The sequence below is a fragment of the Gordionus sp. m RMFG-2023 genome, chromosome 1 (genome assembly GCF_954871325.1).
Source record: "Gordionus sp. m RMFG-2023 chromosome 1, tfGorSpeb1-WG-v2, whole genome shotgun sequence".
In the NCBI taxonomy this organism is placed as follows: Eukaryota; Metazoa; Nematomorpha; class Gordioida; order Chordodea; family Parachordodidae; genus Gordionus; species Gordionus sp. m RMFG-2023.
Genome location: NC_088775.1, coordinates 76,787,979 through 76,814,003, shown reverse-complemented (window position 1 = coordinate 76,814,003; position 26,025 = coordinate 76,787,979). Strand labels below are relative to the sequence as shown.

Below are 26,025 nucleotides of genomic sequence, written 5' to 3'. Positions count from 1 at the left end.
AACAAAGGCTTAGACATATATTATCAAAATCTCGAGGCTTAAGCAATATTTTTCTGGCTATTGAGTTAGCCGTTTTTAAAAATCAGCTCAAAACGAGCTGTTTAACAACACTAATTAAAGGTTCGTATATGTATCTAGATCCATTTAAAAGTCTCCTTTAACAACTCTGGTGATTGATTATATATATAAAATAATAATTTGTATAATTCTTTATGAATTTGATTTCTTTTTTTTATATATAATATATTTTTAAATATAAAATCGGCGCAGGAGTCGGCTCAAACGGCTCGTTGAGCCGCTCGAGTCTGAGCCGTATTTTACCTCCGGCTCGAGTTTAGAGTGGGCCAAGCCAGACTAATTTTTTTAAAATTTTTTAGGCCGAACTTGAAAAATTAGGTAAATTCAGATATTTCAATTAGCTGCTCCCTTTTGAACCTTGTTGTCCCAAGACATATAATGTGTTCTTATATATATCATAATTACATTTTTTGCAAATTTAATCCTTTAATTTAACTATTAACCCTTTATTACACAGCCGGTTGAAATTTGTCCCACCTAAAAAAGGACCTTTAATACATGGTGGGACATATTTAACCTGGCTTGATTTTTTTATTTTATTTAATACACAGATGGTATAAATTTATCCCATTTAAAAAATTATATTATTTATGTTTATTTAAATATTTTCGCACGCAAAAAGTTTCGTATTTTATCAATCCCGCCTTTTTATTTTATTTTATAGAAAACATTTTTTATAAAATTTTTAAATCTACTTTAGCAAAATTCTGGTACATTTGATAAATAAAAAATGATAAGAAACATTTATATATTCTATATATTTATCATAAATATCAATATTTTTAAAAATGATCATTTATTTTTTTGGCAGTTGCAAAAAATGTATCCGGTCATTTTTCCCACTGTGCAATGCTTATTTTACATTTATATTTTAAAAATATTATATTTTTATAAAATTTTCTTGTCTGATATATATTCAACTGATTCGGATTCTTCTTTTGAAATATACTCAAAGGAAGTCGAGGACAACCTAATTGAATTAAATTAGAGGGCAATTACAATACCTCCACCAAGTTTTATATCAGATTACGGCTCTGGTGATTATATAAGAGGTCTCTATTTCGATTAAAAATTATCTAAAATCTTCTATCTCAAAAGATTCTTGACTTGGGTGTATCATCATCCTTGCAAAGCAATCCAATATCGACTCCTTTAAAATTTCATAAAAAATATGTCGCTGATGATACAAGTAAAAAGGGATCGGATCATATTTCTTTAAAAATTCTTGCTAGTGATTCGGAATCCCTTGGGAAAATATATTAGGACATCCTGTGAATGTTCTAGGACATCCTGGGAATGTTTTATTTATAAAGTTTCGCTATGTATTAACGATAAAAGAAATTGATTCTTCTTTTCATAACAAAAAATAATGTATATAATACACAGTGGAAAAAATATGTCCCTCCCCCAGTTATAAATTATTTGGTAATTTTTGTATTCTATATTATAAAATTTCAATAAATATCAAAAAATAACATTTTAAACAATCTCAGTGATTATTTTATTTAAGTTTTTACAGGTGAGCAATAGAGGATTTTTTTTAATGTTGAAATATAGCAATAAAGGGTTAAAAGATGAATAAGAAATATTTAACATGGATTTTTTTTTTCCATGATTCACAAATTTTTATATATCTTAATAGCGTTTTTGAATAGCTCATTTGAGTCGATTTTTGAAAATGGCTCACTTAATATTTTAGCCAGAAAAATATTGCCTTATCTTCAATATTTCGCTAATAGATGTATATGTCATTGTGCCATATATGAGCAAAAGATGCTTGCATAAAATTTTTCTGAATAAAATATTAAGTTAGCCATTTTTAAAAAGACTCAAATCAAGTCATTTAACAACACCATTTTAATGTGATAATACTTTAATTTCATAAAAGTAATAAGTCAAACATTATATCATAAATATTCGGTAAATATTAGGGGATTAATTCGAATTGATCAAAATCACGGATTTTTTTAATAAAAATCATGTTTAAATCAATTAATTAATTATTATTATTCCACATTTATCTATATTTTGCATATATAAGTTTTAATTGTGATAACTAAATTTATAACTAATTTTATATGTTGTATTGCTTGAGAGTATTTAGTATCAAAACATTTTCTTTTTAAGACAAAAAGGAATATATCAATATTATATAAAAAAAATAATTCCATTCTTTTTTTACAATAAAATAATATATAAAAAAATATATTTTTTATTATTTTGGGTCAATCAAAACTACATAATACTTATTGATTGATGGGTTAAATGAAATCAAGAAAAATAATGAACAAATACATATAATAATTGTAGATACTGCAACATGCCACTCCTCTATGGGCCAGGAGCATGCTGAGCTTAAAAAAAAATTTATTTACAATTCCAGGTAAGATAATGCCCTTATCTGTGATTGAATATTTAATCGCAACATTAAATCCTCCCACAGCATGTCCATGGGGTTTATTTACTATTGAAGTAGTCAACAATCTTTCTTGATCATTAGTTGTAGGTTTCACGTGACATAGTTCTCTGTTTTGTCTGAGATACTGAGGGTCTCTGCATATCGGCTATCTCTCAGTTTCAGATGCACAGAGACCATCAACATCTCAATTGGTGACCAATATGCAGAGACCTTTGATATCTCAAATGATATATCGGCAATCCCTCAGTTCCAGATGAACAGAGACCATCAACATCTCAATTGGTGACCGATATGCAGAGACCTTTGATATCTCAATTGATAGCTAATATGCAGAGACCCAGTATCTCAGATGAACCATAGAGAACTATGTCATGTGAAACTTACAGATAATGATCAAGAAAGATTGTCAGCTACTCCAATCGTAAACCCCATTGACATGCTGTGGGAGGATTTGATGTTGCAATAGTAAATAGTTTATCACAGGTAAAGACATTATCTTACCTGGAATTAAAATATTTTTTTGTGTTTATGACTATAATAAGCTAAGCCTGCTCCTGGCCCATAAAGGGTGGCATGTCGCAGTGTCTACAATCATTATATGTATTTATTCATTATTTTTTTGATATCATTTAACCCGTAGTCAATAATTATGTAGTTTTGGTTGAACCAAATTAATATTAACAAATAATAATATATTTTTTTATAAATTATTTTAAAAATATTCATAATAAAATTTGTTTTAAAATAATTCACTATAATCAAAATTTTTTATTTTTTATTGCATTTGCCCTGTATTAATTTTTTGATTTTGATGGTGACTTTAAATTTCTTATATAAAAATAAAATAAATATTTATAAATGGTGATTTTGCAAATAGAAGGGGGGGGGGTAAATAATAGAGCTTTTTATATCTTATTAGTGCCTACTTTTACAGGCGCGTATATAATTATCAAAAATTATGTTTCTATAAAAATAAACAATTAGGAAAACCTTATGGAAACATGGCTTTTATTTATAAATTTATTTTATTATATACAATTGTATCTTATAATACATACGAGTAGTCAAGCATTATCGCTCCATTTGATAAAAACGGCTAACAATATTTTAACTAGATAAATATTACCTAAACATCGAGATTTCATTATTAGATGTCCAAATCTTTGTGCCATATATGGACAAAATATTAAGGCTTGCTTAATATTTATTTGGATAAAATGCTGAGTTAGCCTTTTTTTTAAATTGTCTCAAATAGAGCGATCTACATAAGAGTATGAATTGAATTACGCAATAAAATGTTTGATAATATACGAAAAATTAATTTAAAAAAAACAGAATTATTCATGTAAATTCGAATAATAAAAGTATTCCATTCATACAAAAATGTATACAAAATTATTCGATTCGAAATTTATAAATTAATATGAATATTTCATAATTCGATTTAGTTTTCTAGATGCTGTGATAATCCTGATTTTTTTTTGTATAAAAAAATAAATGAAAATATTATAAAATTGTTTAAATTTGAAGATGTAAAAAAAAGAAGTTTCATAATTATTTCCGTCCTGTTTAATAAATATAACATTGATTTAATACTTTATTGAGATTAATGCTTATAAATTGAAGTATTTTATTTAAATAATGCTTTTTAACTGATAACGTGCAAATTGATAAATAAACGTGTTAACACTTAAAATTTTTTTTTTTAATTGTACGTTGTTTTATGAGGAAATTTTTTTTACTCTTAAATATTGCTAATACAATAGTTTATGCCTATATTAGGGAAAAAGATTTGAAATGTATTAGATATTTTTTTTTAAAATCAATAATATTTGATTTAAATCAAAAAAATTATAATTTAATCGAAAAAATAAAATAAATGCTCCCTGTAAATGGATTCTTAGCAATAAAAAGGGACGCGTATATTATAAATCACTAATGTTCTTTTTATATAAAGTGGATAAATTTTTAGTTAGTGTGTATAAAGAGGAACCTTCAGTATAATCTTATTCAGGTGCGTAACATAACTTTACATTGCCTTAATTCTATCAATATGAAAATGGAAAGTAGAACTATTAAGCATGAAACCCAATTCCAGAAGCCAAGCTTGAAAAAATCGGGCTGAACTTAAACTTAGAAAATGTTTTTGCTTATTTATTTAAAAAAAAATTAAAATAAATGGATATAAAATATTTCTCTTGGGATTAGAACTAAACAATTAGTGATTTCATAAGAAATGTGTTTATTTTATAATTTAAATTTTTTAGGCCAGGCTTGTATGTTAACGTAAAGTATAGTAAACGGATTTGATTCGATTTTTAAAAACGGCCCTTAAGATTTTAGCCAAAATAATATAATGTAAGCCTGAAGGTTAAAAAATAATTTAGGAAAAATTAAATTGTGTGTCCTGGGCTTAAAATTTTTAGAAGCTATAATAAAGAGTTTTGCGATTATTATATTTGTAATCAGTTATACTACTTTTTATTAATTTAGTGATTCTTTTTTTTTATTATTGAAAATGAATGAATATAATTATACTAGGGAAAATTTTTAAAAAATTATACAAAGCCTGAATATGAAAACAGATTTGCAATTAAATCTTTAGAATATAATTTATTATTTATTTAAATACGAAGAAAATTTTTTTAAAAGTTTTTATGGGTACTTTATATTATTTTTTTCAGGGTCTTCCTATTCCACGCAATAGGGCTTCATTTATTTCAATTTATGCAATTTTCACTTATTCTTATTTTGTTGCAATGTAATGTAACAAAAAGCTTCTTTTTTTTGCCATAATATTATTTTTCAAATATAACAGTAATTGAATCATAACCTATTTTTCTTCATCACATGGTGGATCTTTTCTTTAAGCGATGGCAAATTTGTAAGCCTTAGTTTTTAGGAGAAACTTGCTTAAAATGTTTCTCAAGGGTTCTAAAATAACAATATAACTTGGAAATTACTAAGAAATATTTAAATTATTAATTTTTGTGACTATAAATTAAAGATGGTAATGTTACGAGAAGCGTAAACGGTATTAAAATAAGAGATCAGGCCGCACTGGCCTGTCAACAATTAAAGGTTTTCTGGCAGGCCTGAGTAAATATCTTGCACGGGAAACATTTGGTTTGGCATGGCCTGAAATGATTTTAACAAATTGCCCAGTTTTGGTCAGATTCGGCACAGGTCATTTTTTAGCCTAATATTTTAGAAATGGGGTCTAAACTTGCTCCTAAATTCATGCGCTATTTATATTTTATATATCCAAGCAATATCTTGGCATTTCACCCAAAAAACCATTTGGATTAGGATAACTTTTTTTATGGTTAGATTTTATGTTTGATTGAAGATGGTGCACTTATTTATTTTTTAAAACCAATAATTATTAACAATCCGATTTAGTAGTAAATCTGTAAGTACTAATTAACGTACTAAACCATTCTATAAAATTTTAAAAAAACAACTTATTAACCTTTAAAAATGATCATAATAAATGATAAAGCAAATTTATATTAATGCATTCTAAATCGTCTTATTCGACTCAATTTACAGGTGCGTTCCAAAAAAAATGCTAAACCATGAAACGCGAGGATTTTAGTAAGTCGATTTAGCCGCTTTGGGGATCACAAAAATAAATCGATACACTATACATTTACAATAAAATTAGAATATTTTAAATCAACGTTTGTTGCGGACCCTATGGCTCAAATTACAAATATTTTTCATACGCCATATTTTGGCTTAGGAAAAAACATTTTTTTGAAATTTTATTGATTTTTTCCCCCCATCGCACTTTTAGCTTAATTTGGTATTATTACATTCTTATTTTTTTTCTCTACATAAATTTATAATAATTTTACCCACGTATTGTCTCCGCATAATAAAATATTTTATTTATTTATTAATATTCTAAAATTCTTTGGCACATTTAAAATTAGTATATTATAATTTCGTTGACCTCTATATTATTTTTCAGCAATAAACAGTTATTAAAGGCAGCATCATCAGGAGTGGTGGCTTAAAGGCTCATCAACCCAAGACTCCCTCGAAAACTTTGGAAAACACTCCTGCAAAATATTGAATTTTATTTAAATATTGTCCCTTTTTTCTACAAATTTTAGGTAAGGAATTACATTTTTTTGTGTTAATTTTTAGATATTTTCTTTATTTTTGCTCATTTTTTAATTTTTTTGCTAATGTTGATTTTTTTATTTAAAAAATGAGCCCCAACTAGAAAAAGTTAGCGGTCCTGCTTATTTAACGGGATAAAAAAAGGAAAATATTATTACCAGTTATACTCTTGTATGTATATACCCTACCCTTTTTCAATATTTGGGAAATTTTATCTTTCTAAATGTATTTTACTTTTAAAAAATCAAAAATCATTTATTTTTGTTCGAAAAATATTTTGGAGTTTTCAACTATTGGTGGAAGTACTATTTATTAATATAATATATATATTTTATAAACTGTAATTCGAGGTTCTAATTTTTTTATTATATATACTCATTTATTATCTATTTCTATCATCTAGCACTTACGGTTAGTGTTGTTAAACAGCTCGATTTGAGCCGTTTAAAAACGGTTAATTTAATATTTTAGTCAGAAAAATATTGCCCAAGCCTCGAGATTTTGCTTATAGATGTCCAAACTTTTATGCCACCTCTGAGAAAAATCTTCAAGCTTGCGTATTTTTTTTTGGGAAAAATATTGAGTTAGCCGTTTTTAAAAATCGTTCCAAATCGAACCGTTTAACTACACTACTTACGCCTACAATATTTCTAAATTTAATTAAAATTTTTTTAAGCATCCAATCATAGACAGATTCCCAATAAATTTTATTGTGAAAATACTCTCGCCTAAGATTAAGTGAATTTCTTGGAAATTGCACTATCTATTTATCGCTAGAATAATTTTTTTAATTCTAGTGATGTTTTTGAACCTCAAAAATAATTCTTTTCAATTTGGAATTAATTCTAATAGAATAAATTTAAAGTATAATACCTATTAACACCTGCCTCTTTATAAATGGTAAGTTCATAAATAATAATAACTATTAATAAAGGGGAACTGTGTTCAGTGTTGTTAAACGCTAGATTTGAGCAGATTTTATAAAACTGCTAACTCAATATTTTAGCCAGAAAAATATTGCCTAAACCTCGAGATTTCGCTAAAATATGTCCAAACCTTTATGGCATCTATGAACAAAATTTCCAGGCTTGCATAATATTTTTTTGGATAAAATATTGAGTTAACTGTTTTTAAAAATCGGCATCGAACCGTTTAACAACACTAACTGTGTCTACCTTGCTACCTGATATATTTTCTAAATTAAATTTTTTTTTCCATGATTAATATGTAATATTGTTAAGAATTCTTAACCCGAACCCGGAGAAGAAAACCTATGATTTTGAAAAAATTTATGAACCTGAACTTGAACCCCTTTTATAAAATTTTCGAAACCCCGCATTTGTGAACCTGGGTTCAACCAGGTTCACTGAATATTGCTTTATATAAGATAGTTGTAAATTGTAAATTGTAAATACAAATATTAAAAATTTAATGAGATTTTTTAATATTTTCAATTTATTTAAATATTTAAGGTACATATTACAGATATTACTTAATGATGATGAATAGATTTGTGCGAAAAGGCATCTTATTAATTCATAGAGTATGATTAAACCTATATCCACGCCCTTTTTACCTGATTATAATAGTTCGAATGAAGTTATTGAACAAGATAATTTAGATTGATACAACTATAAAAGGCAGGAGAGTCAAAGGTTTCAGATAAAAGTATTAGAACGATAAATATTGAATTTGGCGATTTTAAAAGATTAGATAAGAAGGAAAATATTTTACATTTTTGGGAGTCTGCTAAGCTTCAATACCCTGTTTTATATATTTTATCCAATATCATATTTTCTATTACTGCAGCTCAAGTTAATTTATCATCTTTTCATATAATTATATTTAATAGAGGTTAGCCTTGAAAGTTCTTTTTCACATCTAAAATGTATTCATAGTCGAAGATGTGCAAACAACGAAGATATTATGCTAATACGTCTAAATAAAATTTTTAAAATCGATACATGACTATGCTTTGTATTTTTAGATATATTTTGCCTATAAATAAAATAAAAATTTTATTTTTTATGCTAAATTTAGTTTTTTAAATGTTAAATATATATTTTTTTATCAATTCAAAAATTCCTAAACCTGAGCTGAACTCGGAAGCAACCCTGGTTCAAAAATATTCCCCTAAACCGAACCTGGCTAAAATTATTGTCGGAAAGTAATGATACATAAAAAAATAATTTTTTATCCGCCATTTTGATATATACATAATTAAAATGGTCAATTTTACGATATCTGCAGAATAAACGATATTCCCTTAAAATTAAAAATCGCGAAATCCCGTAACATGCAATATTTCTGAAATCGGGATCGATGCAGATTCTTTTAAGGTGAGGTCCTTCGAACCCCGATTTTTAAATGACGTATATCTCATGAATTTAAAACAAAATTGAAACCTCAAATCTTGAAGCGTACTAACATTCTCGCAACAATCTAAGAAACCACGATATTGTGTAAATCTTTTATCTATTAATATAAATGGTGAATGAGAATGATATCAATTAATCTGTTACAAAAAAAGATCAAAGGATTAAAAATAAATAAAATTCAAAGTATAGGAATTTATCGTTATGAGAAAAAAAGTACTTAAAAATGAAATATAGGAATAAGCAGAAAAAAAAATCTGGAATTGTGCGTCATAACTCATTACTCATAGGTTCCCCGATAGTATTTAAATCCGATTAATTTATAATATTTCTCGATTTTAAATTTTAAGTCCCTTGAAGAACACAATATTAAGCAAGTTATACTGTATATTTTTAATTAGTCTTAAAAAAGGAATAATTAATAATATTTGCCAATTACTAAGACTTTTTAATTTTAATAGGTTTTTTTTAAAAAATAAATAATTGTACGTTTTAATAACTTTAAATCTTATAATTATAATAAATAAATGCAATCAAGTTTTTGGCTAACCATAACCCCTTATAAAATTATGAACGATAACCTATTCTATTCAACGTGTTTAAAGGTTTACTTCTTTGTAAAAAATATATGTAATTAAATTAGTAGTAGAATTTGCATTTGTCTAAGAATATATAATAAGAAATCGTTATATATTAAAATCCTGAGACTTCCTTCGAAATATTAAAAATGTGAAAGGGAGGGGGGGGGATAAATTTAAGGATCAAATTCTAAAAGTTATGCCATTTGATAATCTATTGCCTAATTAATCTACATCTTGGATACCGATGGAATCGATAGTTAATAAATTATCAGGTAAATAGAAAACTTTTTACAATCGAAAATATTTAAGAACGACGAATTTCTATGCCTTACGCTAGATCTTTAATTTGCCCCTAAATGTGCTCTAAACCGGATACCAGTGGTACTCACATTGCTAATGAGTTCTATGTAATTTAAGTATTTTTTATAAGGTTGTGTCTAATATTATGTGATTAAAATAAGGGACCCGAATTTGGAACCTTCCTAAATCCTAACCATTTTAAGGCAAAAAATCTAATTTTATTTATCCTTTTGTGAACCAACAAGATTTAAATTTAATCATAATTAATAATAACTTTCTCTAAATATTTAAAAAATACAATTCTTTTGTCATTTTATTTTTGCTCTTTGTAAAAAAATGATATTTGGATTTCATTTTTGAGAAGAAAGAGAGATTCTAATTTAAATCCATATGAGTTCAATTGAACGGATAAAATTTATATTCATTTATTTACTGCTTAATTTTTTTATAGTTCATTCAGGTCACTGATTAAAATATATAATTTACTTATGGAAACATTCGTTATCTAAAAAAAATTGAATTAACTTAATATTAACATCAATTTTGGTCTTTACGAAAATAGAAATTTTTATTTGAAACGATTTTTCTGTTGGTCCTAAAAATAAGTGTTAATTCAAACCAATCGCATATCGGATTTTTTTTTGTAGTGGTACAAAAGGAAGGAATGTTTCGTATACTGATTAGATTTATGTATTTTCTTTTCAATTTATCTCTGAGATTTGAATCCTGGTTAGATTATCTGCTGAATTCTCTAGAAAAATGGATTTATTCTTACAAATTAGTTTTTTTTATAATATAATTTTTTTTTGGTATTATGAAAATATAATCACATCATGTTTGGTATTTATGTTGATAACTTTCATCATCATATTCTTGGATTGCTATATCAAAAATTATAATATTCATGAAAAATAAAAACTACTAAAATCAAACAAATACAACTGTCTCTAATTTCGAAATATTTGGATATTTTTATTTTTTGATCTACAAAAGGGATTTAATCAATCCATTCGCGACGCTCGTGGGGGAGAGTTATCTTAATCTAGCAGAAATGTTTAATTTTTTATAGCGCTCCCATTCGGATGATATAGCGACATTTTTGGATTTCTTTTTTTTCTTTGATCGAAATATTTATACAATTTTGACGGATGAAAAGGACCTTTGTTACCTATTTCAAATGTAGTATTTATAAAACGTAACAAATTTACAAAGAATAATAAGATGATGATCCATGAACGAATTATAAATATCTTATTAAATCCTTTTCTACTTAAAATGTTTTCCCAAAAAAAGTTTGTGTCTTCTGACTAGGGAATTCATTTTAATGTTGTATTATTGTTTTGCTATTTTATAATAATCATAAATTTATTTTTTATGTCAGGTGGATAACATTTTTGATTTATAAAGGTCTTTTCTCTTTTTTTAGATAAAAAAAGATTTACAAACGCTATATTGACTAAAAACAGATTTTTTATTTTATTTTTTAAAAAAAACGGTAGTTTTATTCAAAAAATATTCATTCTTCTCTTACTTTTATCAAGAATAGCTGATTATCATACAATTGGTTTGTTAAAATTGATTATTATTAAACTAAACGCGATTTTAAGAATTTTACAGATTTTGTTGTATAATCATGTATTTAATTTAATTATTTTAAAAAACTCGAAATTTAAATGAGCACACTATCGTTAGGCTGACTCAAAATCATGACAAGGATTTTTTTTTATCAGACTAGGAGATATGTTATGAAAATTTAACTATAGATTTTTAGGTTTAGTAGTTTAGAAATAAAAAATTCAAGCGTCCAACCGGGACGGGACGCCGCCTTGTCCAAGCAAGATATAGCGTTTTTGGGTGCGTTTGACCCTAATATAGTCGTTGGTTTTTCAAAGATGAAAGAAAATTCTAATGAGAGTACTCTTAAATAGATGAACGAAATTCCAAAGCAAGATGGTTCAAGCTATTGTGACCTTGTATTCATGAGCAAAAAATGACTTAGGCTGTGACTTGGTTCGACTTATTTTTGATATTAGCTTTAAACTAGGATACTCTATTTTGGTTTATTTTAAGTGTTTGCATTGCTTTTCTCGTTTTTTATGTTATTTTACTTTTTAGGCTGTTTAGTATTGAGTCGAACCAGGACAGAGTCTCATATGTAAAGAGCAATAATAAATTTTGAGTAAATATTCTAATACAGATTTATTGAGATACGGAAAATAACGTGTTTCCCGGATGTAGCGTCTTTTTCATAAAAATTATATAGACGGGCGCTTAACCTTCACTTAATTATTAGAAAGATAATGCACAATAAAGTTTTAGAAAAATCAGATGATTTCAACCGTTATTTCTTAATTTTTAAATGCGCCTACACATAATTCGAACGAACTGATCTTAATTTCGATAAGGGCATTTTTATCGTTTTTTTTCTCTCATTCGTTATTTTGGATTAAATTTTTATTTTCCTCTTAGATTACGTAATTTAAAAATCGATCGTCATTATTATTATATTAGGTTAAAATTAAATTAATTTTTTTTTCAAAAATTACCACCTCCGCCTTAACAAATTTGTTCGCGTCTCAATGTTAAGTGGATTTTTTTTATGGCGCACGCGATTGAATATTTAAGATGAATTTGCCATTAATTAATTATACTTATCAATCTTAGTTTAAAATGATTATTTGGAAATATAAAGCAAAGAAAAAATCTTTAGCGTAATATTAAAATTTGAATTTTTATTGTTTCGTTTCTTATAAGGCTAAGTCCAAAATATCAAAAAATAAGATTCGCAAACTTGGAATTTTATAAAAAATATATAAGCTTTTTTAAAAAATAATAAAATAAAAACATGTCCAAAATATAATTCTAGAAAATTTCATAAATATTATTTTCATTAAAATTTTTAAACTTCTGAAAGTTTTAAAACAATTAGAATTTTTTTTAAAAAAATTGTAACTTAGTCTTTTTTAAATTATAAAATCTATAAATTAATTAATATATCTAGGAATATATATTTGAATTTGTTTTTTAAACAAGTCAAGTTTTACAACTAAATTATTATCGAAAATCCAAATGTTTTTTATTATAAGTTTGTAATATAATTGAATACGTTTATTTATTTGCTTTTTGACATTCATTGTGAATGATTGGCATGGCAGTGATTTAGGATGATAGCATCTCATGATAACATATGACAAATCTGAAATATTTTTTTATGTTAATGAAGATACCACCATTCTCTCGAGTGAACATTCATGTTTTGACCAAAGGAAGAAAGGTCGAGTATAGATTGTTACTTGTAATAGAATTCATATTTTTTTATACCATATTTTAGTCATTATCAATCTCTGCACCCATTACCCACTTTTCCTGAACTTAATTCCATGAAGATATAAGCAAATTAGAATTTTTTCCCCTATAATATTGGATTTAAAATATCCATATCTATATTAGATCTCGATTATACGATTAATATGAATAATATTAAAGGAATTTATTTTTAAAGCGAAAAAAGGACAATTTTGTAATCGATTAATATATATTTAAAATTGTAAAATATTATTTATTCCTCTCCTTGTCTATTGAATGCACTTTTACCTAAATTGAGCAAAATAAATTTGTACCCTAATAAATGCCCACATTAGCTGAGATTATACTCATATTTATAAAATAGAAGCTTTAACTTTTTTTCAAGTTATATTTTTAAAATGAAAAATACTCCCCCTCCCCTATTTACATAGCTCATTTTAATATATCGTACAATTATTTTTTTAAAAAAATAATAGACGCTCAAAATGCTCTGCTTTTGCTTGAAAACTACAAGAAGAAATTGGACTCTAAAAACGAAAGACACACCGAACCATTAAAATTTGCCATAGATAAAGTAATCGATACTTTCAAAAGCGATTTGTTCAAGGCTCTCTTAGGTTTATAATCACAATATGTTTTTTACTAGTAAAATATTATCCTAAAATAAGTAATTTCAAAGAATGTATATTTTACTATTTAATCTGTAATAATTAAAAATCCTAAAAATAAAGGATAAATATAATTATCGATCCAATTTTTAGGGTTGTTGCAATCAGAGCCCTCTAGACTTTTCTAGTCAAATTAAGTTAAGCTCCCTCCCTTATGTAAAATATAAAATGGATACTAACTATGTTTGTATCCCCCATCCCTCCAATATTTTAATGACGTAATTATATCGTACCCCCTGTTTGCTATGAGGATAATCGGTTAGAAAGAAATAAACTTAGCAAGCTAACCTAAGAGTTAGTTTATTAGTTATAAATTATTAAAATTTTAACGCTTTCTTTTTTGACAAAAGGTAAAAATTTAATTGTCCATTACCGCCATAAAAAAAGATATCCAAGAATACTACGAAACGACCCTGATTGAAGAAACGATAAAAAACGAATCAATTGTCACTGGAATTTTAACGATTGGGGACGAATGCGATAAAAATATAAAACCGACTAAAGAAGAGTACAACTGTTATGAAACCGGCGAGTTTATGGTTGACGAAGATGAAATGGTTTTTATATTTTTGTTCGTATTATTTTGAATGCGAAACAAATCGATATCGATAAGGAGATCATTAGGCCTATTCATAAACATATACTATTCGAATAGATTCGTTTAAACAAATTAACTATTTAATATTTTTATTCGATTGGTGTAAATATATGAATGGTAAATTATTATATTCGTTCAAAAGAATTGAGTACGAATGATTCACTATTCTTCGATTCATTTTCGTTTTTGAATATGCCTAATGATCATACATACGCCATATATCTCCTAAAAAATATTATATAATCTGGAAACACATCAACAATACATAAAGAATGTTAGCCTTGGTAAAGATGATTTATTCTCCTAATAATATCATTTTTTTAATTTTTGCTCCATTACAAGCAGAATCTTTATTTTTATAACTTATTTAAATCTATCAGCAATCGAGCCCTTAAGCAGATTCAGCCGGTATAAAAATGGTTTTAAAACTTTTTGGACCATCATTTTATAATAAGTTTAGATATTATATTTAATAAATATCATTTACCATTTTTATATTTTAAATAAACAGACCCTGATAAATTTTTTATAGCTTATTTATTAACTGATTTGTATTATACATGGAATTTTTCCATAGCCCCATACTTTGTTTATCCACTGCTGACCAAAAAAGTTGTAAATTACAATTTGAATCAGCCCATAAATAGTCGATTTTCAAACCCCTTCTGAATATATATCTAAAAGAAAATTATACTGATATCGGATCTTAAAAATCGGACTTATTATAATATATCTTAATAATGTTAATTAGTTAATAATTTAATATATCATTAAATATAAATATTAATAAAAAAAATCAGCTTATTACTTAAAAAAAGGGAAAACCGAAAATGACCAATTAACATAAATATTATTCACATATTTTTTTGCAAAATCAGGCAAAAATATTTTAATCATCTTAAAAAATGATTACAAGATTCAATGTAATTTGGTGTATAGTTACAGTTAGTGATCAGCATCGAGCCTAATTTATGCCTGGCTTAGACCCAAAATATTTTTAAAAAAACTTCTCTGACCCGGCGCGATTCTGAAATATTTTTAAACAGTTTCTAGGCCCTCCCCGATCCCGAACGAATTTTTTTTATTTGTCCCGAATAGCCCGACCAAAATTATTTGTCCATCCGGCCAGACCTGAAGTAAATATAAAAAATTTTTGTTAGTTTTTTTTTTACTATTATCTTTTGTTTTATTTTTTATTATATATATATATATAATTAATATTAGACATTGTATTATTTTGCTTAAATTTTTTGTAATACTCGAAATAAAAGATATATGACTTCTAATTATTTAAATGTTGGTCTACTACCCTTCTCACATAAAGCCTAACAATTAATCAAGGCCCATCCTCGCATAATCATGGTTTGTACAACGATGCCAACAAACCTTGTTACCCAGAAAAAAACAATTACGTTATCTGGTGTGCTCTAAAACTCTTCCTTTTGATTATTCATTACAGTAAAATATAATATTTATCTAACATTACTTCACTCCTAAAAAAACTATAACAGTGAGAAAGTAACGTGAAACTGAAAACCCTAAACAATAAGTAGGATATCAAATACAATTCACTCCCTCTTTTAAGATTAATTTACAATGGTTCTTATAATATTTAATTTATTAATTTTAGTCACTTAAAATTTAAAATCTGATCAATTATTTATATGATTAATATTTAATATTATATGTTATCTGATTATTATGCATTAAGTATTTGAAGTTACCTTGATTCCAAATGGCTCAGACTAAAGATGGTTATAAACTTGTTCTATAAATATATTGAAATTTTTCCTATTACTCACATTGGTGATAAAGTGCCATGTCATGTTCATCTCACCTAATAGTTTCAAATTTCTTCCAAACCAGCTATTACAGCCCCTACCACTTGATATATATGTTCATATTATCAACTAGCTTAGTTTTTAGTAAAATTTGTCCAAGTAACTCTCTTCCTGTACTTGACCTATTGATACATTGGGAGGATGTTGCCTTCGACGTATTATACGGATAGTACGTCTTCATGTTATACCGGATACACTTATTTAAAAACTATTGGTTCTTGCCTAGTTTCACTCTTGTGTCATCCCAACTTTCCAGTCCATAATGGGTTGACATTAATAAAGTTTTAAATATACGTTTTAAGGAATCGGTATTTGCTCAAAGACCATATTTGCTTTAGTCTCGATGTGATCATTAAGATTCTTAGAGTGGAGAATCTTCTACCCATTTCCCTTTGAACACTACCTTGACAGTTATACAAACTGAAGTCATCATCTTGGTTATATCCATATTAATCTTAAACCACACCTCAATCCATGACAACCTTTACAGCTAAATTTTGTAATTTTTCCGTCGATTCCGAAATAAGGCATAAATCTTTAAACTCAAAATTTCCACAAAATAAAACCAGTGCTATTGCATTCAGGAAAGGGCATAATGTCATGTGGAAATATTACATGCAGGTTTAAAGTCGGAAAAATTTCCGATGGAAATTGGTCTAAAGTAAGGATGTGTGTATCGCTGCTATTATTTAATTACATTGAATGATAGCAAATGAAAAGGTAGAAGAAGAACGAGACAAAATAATCGAAAATATAAATACATATTCGTTGGCGGATGATGCCTTATTTGGGAATCAACGGAAAATCTACAAAATTTAGCTGAAGAGGTTGTGGAAGGGGAAACATTTGAGTTAAAAAACGGCTAACCCAATTTTTTAACCAGAATTATGCAAGCCTCGAGATTTCGTTAATAGATGTCCAAACCTTTCTGCCGTTTATGAACAAACCACGTTTGCGTATTATTTTTGGCTAAAATATTGGGCTAGTCTTTTTTAAATCGAGCCATTTAACAACACTAGGTTAAATATTAATAAAGATAAAACCAAGATGATGACATCAATTTTTACAACTACAAATACACACGTAATTTTAAAGGGGAAATTAGTTGAAGGAGTACCTACTAAAATATCTTAGCAAAAGAAGGCTGATTACTTCAATTAAATATTAATGGTTCATAAAATATAATCTTCGGCGCTAATCCCTATACCCTCAAAAGTAAGTATGTTTAAAGCTTTGGTTATGTCAACCATTTGTTATGAATTAGAGAGCTAGGATAACACTGGGATGAAACTCAGTACTAAATCTTTTGTTAATAAGTGTCTTAGGTATACCCGTATTATAGGCCTAATTTGGAACTAAAAATGCGACATCCTCCCAATATACCAACAACTCTGATACATTATACGGCAGGTCCCAAGAAATCTAATAATTCAGTCAAATTATGAACCTTTATCAAGTAGGAGGAGATTTAAAAAAATATTCCCAATACAAAAATAGCTGGGTTGGAAGAAATTTGAAACTATTGAGATAAGTGTAACATGGCAAAGTTTTATCATTTACGCCAGCAAGATGAAAGATTTCAAGATACTTTTAGAACTAGTTTATGACCATCTCTAATATTTGTTAGACATGAGCCATTAATTAAGTTAGTTAAATGTCTGAGACTTGCAGAGGTACCATTCGCACAGCCCGGCCAGTCCTGGATTTTTTTTCAAAAATTTTTTACAGCCCGGCCCGGATTTTTAAAAAATATATTATATTTATTTTTAATTTTTATATTAATAATGGCGATTAAAATTTTTGGTTTTAAAATAGACGGCCCGGCCCGAGTATTTAAAAAAAGTTTTTTTATTACCCCAGCCTAGATATTTAAAAATATTATTATTTAAGAAAATTCTAATTTCGAATTCTACCTATTGCTAATCCCTCATGGTTTAGAATGGAATTATTTGATAAGAGATTAAGAACCTTTATATAAATTAATAAGGAAGTATAAACATTTTGGTATACTATGCTATAAAAAAAATCGTAAAATATTATAAATTATCTAAATTTAAAATTAAACTATAATTTAATTGGGAAAAAAAAGATATGGCTTAAATAATTATGTTTATCTGAGTTGCAGAGTTAATGTCCACTTTTTTCCAATTTTTTCTGTTATATATACTTTATAATTGGATTTTCTAATAAAAAAATTACATTCTTTATCACCTATTTTTTTAAAATCAGTAAAACGTTTGGCCATTGCTAATCAGGTTTCATTTTTTTCAAAGATGGCTTCATACAAGTCAGCTTTAGTTCTGTATTTCTGGGAAAAATAATTCATAAATATTAAATAAATGGAATACCTGGTTATTTTAATTTTAAGTAAAATTAATTTCGTTAGAAAATTATTATTTGTTTAGAAAAAATCGCAATAATCTTATATTATATTACGATATTGATTAAAATAGTCTTTACTTTCGCACGTGTTTAATTTCGGCTTGCATAAGCCGAACAAAAAACGGACTGACTTCGGTGCTTTAATCCTAAAACACCGAATGGATACGATATAAAATACCACACATTTGTTTTTGTCAAGAAAATCAATTTTCTTTAGAAGTATGCCAAATTTTTCACAAAATGCTGGATGCAACTTTCCCTCCAATCAAAGCTGGCTATAGTGTCTCTAACACCTAAAATTTATGATTGTAAAAATATAATATTATTTAAAATAAAGAGAGGCTTGCAAAAAAAGAGATATTTTTGGTCCGAACCCTCACCCCCAGAAGCCCGGCGGTATTTTTTTTAGGTTTAGGCCCGTATTTTTGTAAATGGAATTAGGAAATAATATCTCGATTTAAAGATATTATAAATATTTCCTTGTCTTTCATATATTAAGCAGAGTCCCTCATTTCTATCGAGCTTTTAAACGCATAATTTAAAAAAATAGTGCCTCTTACATTTCAAAAGCAAACTTAAAAAAAAAAAATTTAGGCTATGTAGCAAACGGAAAGGTTAGCTTAGAAGCTCACCTGTCCCGCTTACCCGTCCATGTTTAAATAGATAGTATCTCTATTTTATTTTGGTTAATATATTGAACTTATAAATTATGCAAAATTTTAAACTAAGCAATTTAATTATTAAAAAATATTTTTCACCAATCCGCCACTCACTCTTTTGATTTTTTTTTAAAAAAAGTCTGCCGCTACCCGCCCGTTATGAAAATCTATTCTATTTCCTAAGAATTAATCACCCAGAACAAAGTCATTTTTACCTTCTTGTTCCATTCTAGTTAAAAAAAATATTAGTTCCGTTTCATGTTTCCAAACGTTTTAATTATTCTTTTTTGGATGTTTTCGGCCGTCATACGAAATTTGCTTATAAAATAACCATGTTTCTTGCTCATAGATGAACCGATGTTTATAATTTTTATATATACCGATGCTAATGGCACTGACCTCTACCAAATTATATTAAATTTTTTTTAGATAGCTCTTCAATAATTAATCTTTTACATAAGTACTTATTTTATCATTATTATAAAAAAAATAATTTTTTATTTTTCATCTGGTTTGGCCCCTTTTTTTGGATCAGTGAAATAGAAAAGAATACGAACATTAACAAAAAAAAATCTTGCTGATAATGCTGCAAAATTAATCTAAATTATATATATATAAATATCTGTTTTTAAAGTTCATAAAAATTTATATGAATTTATTATATTATTTAAATAATCATAGGATATCATTTGGCAAAATAATTAAAATATTTATCTAAAAATGAAAAGAATACTTTTGATGAGCAAACGGGGTTTCGAACCTAGGCTTAAATATTTATAATTTTTCTTTTGTATATAATATTTTATTTTCAACCTTAAAAATGACTTCATTTTTAAAAAAATATAAATAACGATATCCGGGTATTGGTATTCGGGTTCGATGAAAAAAGTGACATCACATTAGTTCATCCGGTACTTATAAAAAAAAATTCTTTTGTTATATTCGAAAGATTTCTCAAATCTGCATATTTATATAATCATTACATGAAAAGTATGATAATATACCATACGATTGATGGATATTGATATTTCTTTTTTTTACCTCTCACGAATATGAAACATTAAAATTTTTAGCCCCCAAGACATTTAAATGCCATTTTTTATGAGTCAAAATATTTTATTTTTATTAACGACATCTCTATGTTGATAGATAAAAATAAATAAAGTAATCAAAAAAAACGAAAAATTATTTTTTTAACTTTGGGAAATATGGCGTCTAAATGAATTGTTTTCTTGCCGGGCCCTGATTTATTTAAATAGAGAAAAATTTAATATATTTTTTAATTGTATAAATGAGATTCTACAAATTAAAAATAATGGCGTCTTGTTTCTTGCAAAAATTTTAAAATATAGTATCAATTTATTTCACAAATCTGAAAATTATATATAAAAATATTAGACACAACCCAGTTCGACCCAAATTTTTTTTATATAAAATAGGCCCGGTCCGAAGTCTATACGGGCCGGGCTTTGCATATAATGTTTATTGACTGCCTTAGTCAGGCCTGATAAAGCTTATTGACTAAGACATATATAGAGATACACAACAATTTTTTTAAATTTTATAACTTAAAACTTCATATAATGTTTATTGATTGCCTTAGTCGGGCCTGATAAAGCGTATTGACTATAAACATATATAGAGATACACAACACATTTTTTAAAAATTTTATGACTTAATACCTTATTTCATTATAATTACACTTACATATATCACCTAATTTTTATAAAACAAATAATGAATTATATTTAATTAAACTTTAATATATATAAATATTATTCTATTAGTACAATCAAAATATTTACAAAGAATTGTATCTATAAGAAAAAAGAATAAGTTTTATAGTTGAAAATAATACTTCTATACGCGGCACCGTCAAAAAAACAATAAACACAGAATATCTAAAAATAACGACTACTTTAAATCAGTTAAAAGTTTTAAACCAGTTCACGGGCTTTTTTTTAGAGATTCGGGTGACAAAATTGTTAATGTTCAGCTTAGGATTGGAATATAATAATGATTAATACCCGTTTAACTCTTCAGCTTCGGTTTGAATAGGATTGATTCTTTAATTCATATAAAATATCTAAATTAACCGATATTAGCAGATCATATCATAGTATCAATACGAATTCTATCTAGTGGAATTTGGAACCTGAAAGGTCGCGTTGTCAGCTCCGGTCATTTATAAGTCGAGCTAAATAATAAGTAGGGGGGGTTATGGGTGCAACCCCCTCCTTTCATTTTCTTTATTATCTGGATGTTAAACATGCTAAAGCGCCACGGCTAATTATTCTTTTTATTGGAATATTTTATTCGCTTTTATGTGCTTTAATTTTATTGTTATATTTTTTGATTCTATAAACTAAAGACATTTTTATCATCATTTCATTATTCATAAATCGACCAGATAACGGCAAAGTCGGATAGTATCGGCACACTACAATGTTTATTTATATTAAAAACATACTTTCATTTTAGTTTTTTTCAATGTAATTAGTACTCTTCAGTACAACGTTATCTAGCTTTCTCATTTCATTTAAAAAAAATTATAGTGGAAATTAAAATTGGTTTTTATATCAAACATTTAAAATTTGAATAATTTTGGATTAAAAAATTCCTATTGACAATTTTTTTTTGTGAAAAAATATTAGTGATCTGCTAACCATAGTTGGGTAGTTACTATATTATTAGTCGCTTAAACCAATTTTTAGCCGAAAACTATCACTGGTCTTGGGTCTTTTTTTAAAATGATAGCAGCTCAAATTTTAAGGAAACTAATATCAACGAACGTCCTTAAGTTCACGGATTTTCTCCATCACACGTCTGCAGATTGAGCCGAATTAGCCGACATGGCCCAACTATACCAGTGCTAACTTAAATCCATAAAAATAAATATAATACTATAACCCCTGGGGGAAAAAATCACCAATTATAAATTGTAAAATTAATTGGCTTCAAATATATACGCTTCATTTTTAATCTTATAGAAAGATGACCATACGTTTTTGATTATCACAACTTAGTACATGAAAAAAAACGGCATAAGATAACTTTAAAAAAACCATATCATGTTAAGCTCTGAGTGTGTGTTTTAATTCGACTTATTGACAATGCAGCCTGAAAAGTAGAAGAAACCAAAAAGTAGTAGAAAATAAACAATAAAATGCCCACCAAAAACTTAAAACAAGCCAAAAAAGGGTGTCCTAGTTCAAAGGCTTGGGCGAAATCAATAAGTATCAAAACTAAGTCAAACCAGGACATCACCTAAAGTCTCTTATGCCTATAGATAAAAATAATCGAAAATTTTCAACTCTGCTTCATTTTTTTCAAAGCTTTTACCATTTGACAAATCTCGAGTGCTAAAAATTGGGCATACATAATCCCGAAAAATCTAAACTTTCAAGACAAAATTATACTACATAGGATTAGTAGCCATGTCCTTCCGATTAAAAAAATTGGTTTCGACTCCGTCCTACCTAATAGGGCCTTGATAACGTAAAAAGGCCACTATAATTTTTTTTGATAAAAAAAAATATTGACTTGAAATGGAATGGTAGTAAAAAAACCCGATGCCCCAAATTTTTGTTTTCAAATTCGGTCTGGACAGAATTTTTAAAATCAAGGGCCAGCTTGCCCGATCTGAGAGAATACCTGTATTCAAACATAATTTATTCAGGGATAACATATCAACTATTTTTTAAGAAAGTTTATTTTGATTAATTTTGTATTTGTGAATTCATTTTAATTTAGCGATTGACTGATCTGATTTATATTATAATATATATTTTTTTTTCTCCTTTCTTTTTCCCTTCCTTCACTTCTTTCTTTATTTGAAAAAAAATCACACAAATTTTATATTATTTTTAATTATATATATATAATAAATAAATAATGTAATGATTATATTTTTTTTACCTATTAAGTTGATTCCAGCATAATCTATGAGAAATCAATCGAGCATTCATAATAACCATAAAAACCCATTTTCTTTTCCCCAATTTTTCTTTCCCTTTTCCCTATCTCCTACCTTTAATTTTTATTTAAAAAAATGTTATAGCTAAACGATAAACGACTAGAGAATATAGTAAAAATAATTTAAAAAAAACGTGTAAAAATAAAAATAAAATAAATATTGATAAATAATTTATAGATATTTTTTTTGTTATCTTTTCTTTATTATTATTGAATCGTAGAAATTTTAATAAAATTTAAAAATTAGTATGTTTTATTATTATTTTTAAATAAGATATGTATTTTATTTTTCTCTTACCTTTTTTAATTTTTTTTTATATAAAAATTTACAGAAGAGAAGAATTTATAAATAAATACATCTTTTTATTATTTATATTTTATTATCTTCTCCTTTTCCTATTATAAATAAAAATAATTTTTTAAAAAAAAAATACCGTGGCAAAAAAATCTTACAAATTGTCCTTTTATTTTAGCGGGGGATTTAGATCTTATATAAGGAATCATAAATCTTATACGATATATAAAAACTATAATTTTATACATTCTTTCTATGGAAAAACTGAAAAAGACTTTCTTATGTGGCGGAAATTCGGTAAAAGAAAAAATTCAGATATAAATTATTATTTTTTCTTATTGATAATTATTATTGGTTTTGTCGTCGAATAAAAATTATTTTGTTTAAAGGATTTTATCCGGAAATTTAGTTTTTTTAATCTTAAATTAGTTTATGATTCATTTTTACTTTTTATTTTATTAAGGATATGTCCAAAATCTTTTTTAAAAATTAGAAAACTTACGAAAATTTTAATGAAATATGTTGGACGTGCACATGTTTTTAAATTTAATAACTTATTTATTTATTTTAAAGTTTTGATAGTTTGTGAATTTAATTTTTTGCTATTTTGGACAGAGCCTAAATATTATACTTCTGTTCTAATAGATTTTTAAGTTTGATAGTTTAATTATCGTTTACTTAAGTTTTTTTTTATGAATTTATTTTTCCAAAGTTTTAAATGATTTATAAAATATTTTAAATATTTAAATAGGCTGGATGCTAATTTTGTTTATGTTGATGAGACGTAGAAATGTTATATTTAAAATTTGAAATATGTTTTATTATAAAATGCGTAGTTGGCATAACAATCTCAATTTTTTAAAGTTATTCAATTTACAAATTTTAAGCAAAAAAAAGCCTATAATGATTCTAAGCTTTGCCCAGTTTTCAATCTTGGCTAGGGGCTTAGCCAAGATTTATTCAAGGAAAAGGGGAAAGTAAACGATTTTAAAACAACTGAGGGAAAGTATTTATCCTGAAAATTTTATCTGCTTATTTTAATCTGCCTGCTAGTATAAAAGACGTTTTTAGCAAAATATGGAGAAAAAAATTGGCATCATGCCAGAAGAGGGAAAATATTAGTGTTGTAAAGTAACGTCGCTACTAATGACTTTACATTTTTGAAGAAATGCAACATCATTCATTACTTTCTTCTAGAGGTAACGAGTAACTATAGCGCGTTTCTTTTTTTTGAGTAACGGTAACTCAAAACATTATTCGTTACCCTAAATTTTTCATAAAAAATATGGAAAAAACATATTTTATTGTATCATAAAATTATTTTTATTTATTTTATAAATAATTTAAGCAGAGTAACTTAGATCAACCCAACCACCAAATTCCTTCATAAATTTTTGTTATTAAATTTTCAGTCAATCTTGTTCTAATATTGAAACAATCAAGATGATTAATTTATATTATTATTCTCTAATATTATAATTTATTTTATAAAGAATATCATGCCAATTGAACATATTTCTTCAGATGAAAATGATTTAACCTGCCCTGGCCCCAATATTAAATATTTTTTACACCAGCACTTTGTAAAATTGTGTCCCAACTCAAATATTTCCTCAATTGTAGAATATGGACAGTCTCGTAAATGTGCAGCCATTTTTAAAAAATGGGAAGATGTCTGATTAAACCGGTGTGAAAATAATAGTCTTATAAAGGAAAATAACCAATTTGACGAATCTTGTGTAAACCTAAATTACAGAGATTTTAGATAATGACAAGTCGTTCTCATATATATTTTGTAAAGTAATGTAATTAAAAAATATATGTGGTATATATGATTTTATGTATTATGAAACCTGTTGCTATGGCTCTTTTGATTTTAGAACTAAATAAAGCTTTAAATAATTTCAAGTTTTGTAAGCCACTTATTAATGTAATCCTGCAAGGCATATAAATACAGTTGAAATATTGTTTAGAATTTATATTTTGATTATTTTATTTTCAATTGATTCGAACACATCTAGATGAATATATACTTTTATCAATGATTCACCTGCTACTTAGAGTAGCCCCGGATAAAATTATAGATCAACGAAGGTAGAAAGCTTGAACTATTTCCAATTTGAGAAAATATCTTGACAAAGAAAAAGCAGACTATGATTCCTTTAAAAAACAACACATACTAAATTCTAATAAGATTAAAAAATTTTTTATGAGGATCTGAATAAAATTCCTTAGAAGAAGATCTAACCTTTCAAAATAAGGAGTATTCTTAAATTTTTTATAAATTTCACCAATTAAAATTTTTATTTATTAAATATAAAACAACCCTCCACGTGTTTAGCACGACGAAAGATGTGTTGAGCACTCTTGTTTATCTTATCAAAATTTTGAATAAATTGAAAAATTAAAAATTTAT

At 26.4% G+C, this 26,025-nt stretch overlaps 1 protein-coding gene and 2 long non-coding RNA genes across 5 annotated transcripts in view; 2 read left to right on the top strand and 1 right to left on the bottom strand.

The window, feature by feature from the left end:
• Positions 1-26,025, top strand: part of LOC135931798 (disks large homolog 2-like) — a 94,514-nt gene that overhangs the window by 9,981 nt on the left and 58,508 nt on the right. The window contains exons 1-3 of one of the 3 annotated variants that reach the window (XM_065469093.1): positions 13,031-13,158; positions 13,667-13,807; positions 14,246-14,415. In XM_065469093.1, the coding sequence (XP_065325165.1) occupies positions 13,062-13,158; positions 13,667-13,807; positions 14,246-14,415 (408 nt within the window). In that variant the 5' untranslated portion in view covers positions 13,031-13,061. Of the gene's footprint in view, positions 1-13,030; positions 13,159-13,666; positions 13,808-14,245; positions 14,416-23,747; positions 23,907-26,025 lie in introns of those variants that run through there. The other 2 variants (XM_065469094.1, XM_065469095.1) reach the window with 2 other exon arrangements.
• On the top strand, positions 6,292-8,590 carry LOC135931800 (uncharacterized). The gene is made up of 5 exons (XR_010573169.1): positions 6,292-6,618; positions 8,101-8,171; positions 8,218-8,296; positions 8,342-8,442; positions 8,481-8,590. It is a non-coding gene; the product is annotated as an uncharacterized LOC135931800 (long non-coding RNA).
• On the bottom strand, positions 18,433-23,442 carry LOC135931799 (uncharacterized). Its single transcript, XR_010573168.1, has 7 exons — positions 23,258-23,442; positions 21,283-21,779; positions 21,198-21,240; positions 20,537-20,580; positions 18,758-18,972; positions 18,497-18,605; positions 18,433-18,451 (listed from the first exon to the last, which is right to left on the bottom strand). It is a non-coding gene; the product is annotated as an uncharacterized LOC135931799 (long non-coding RNA).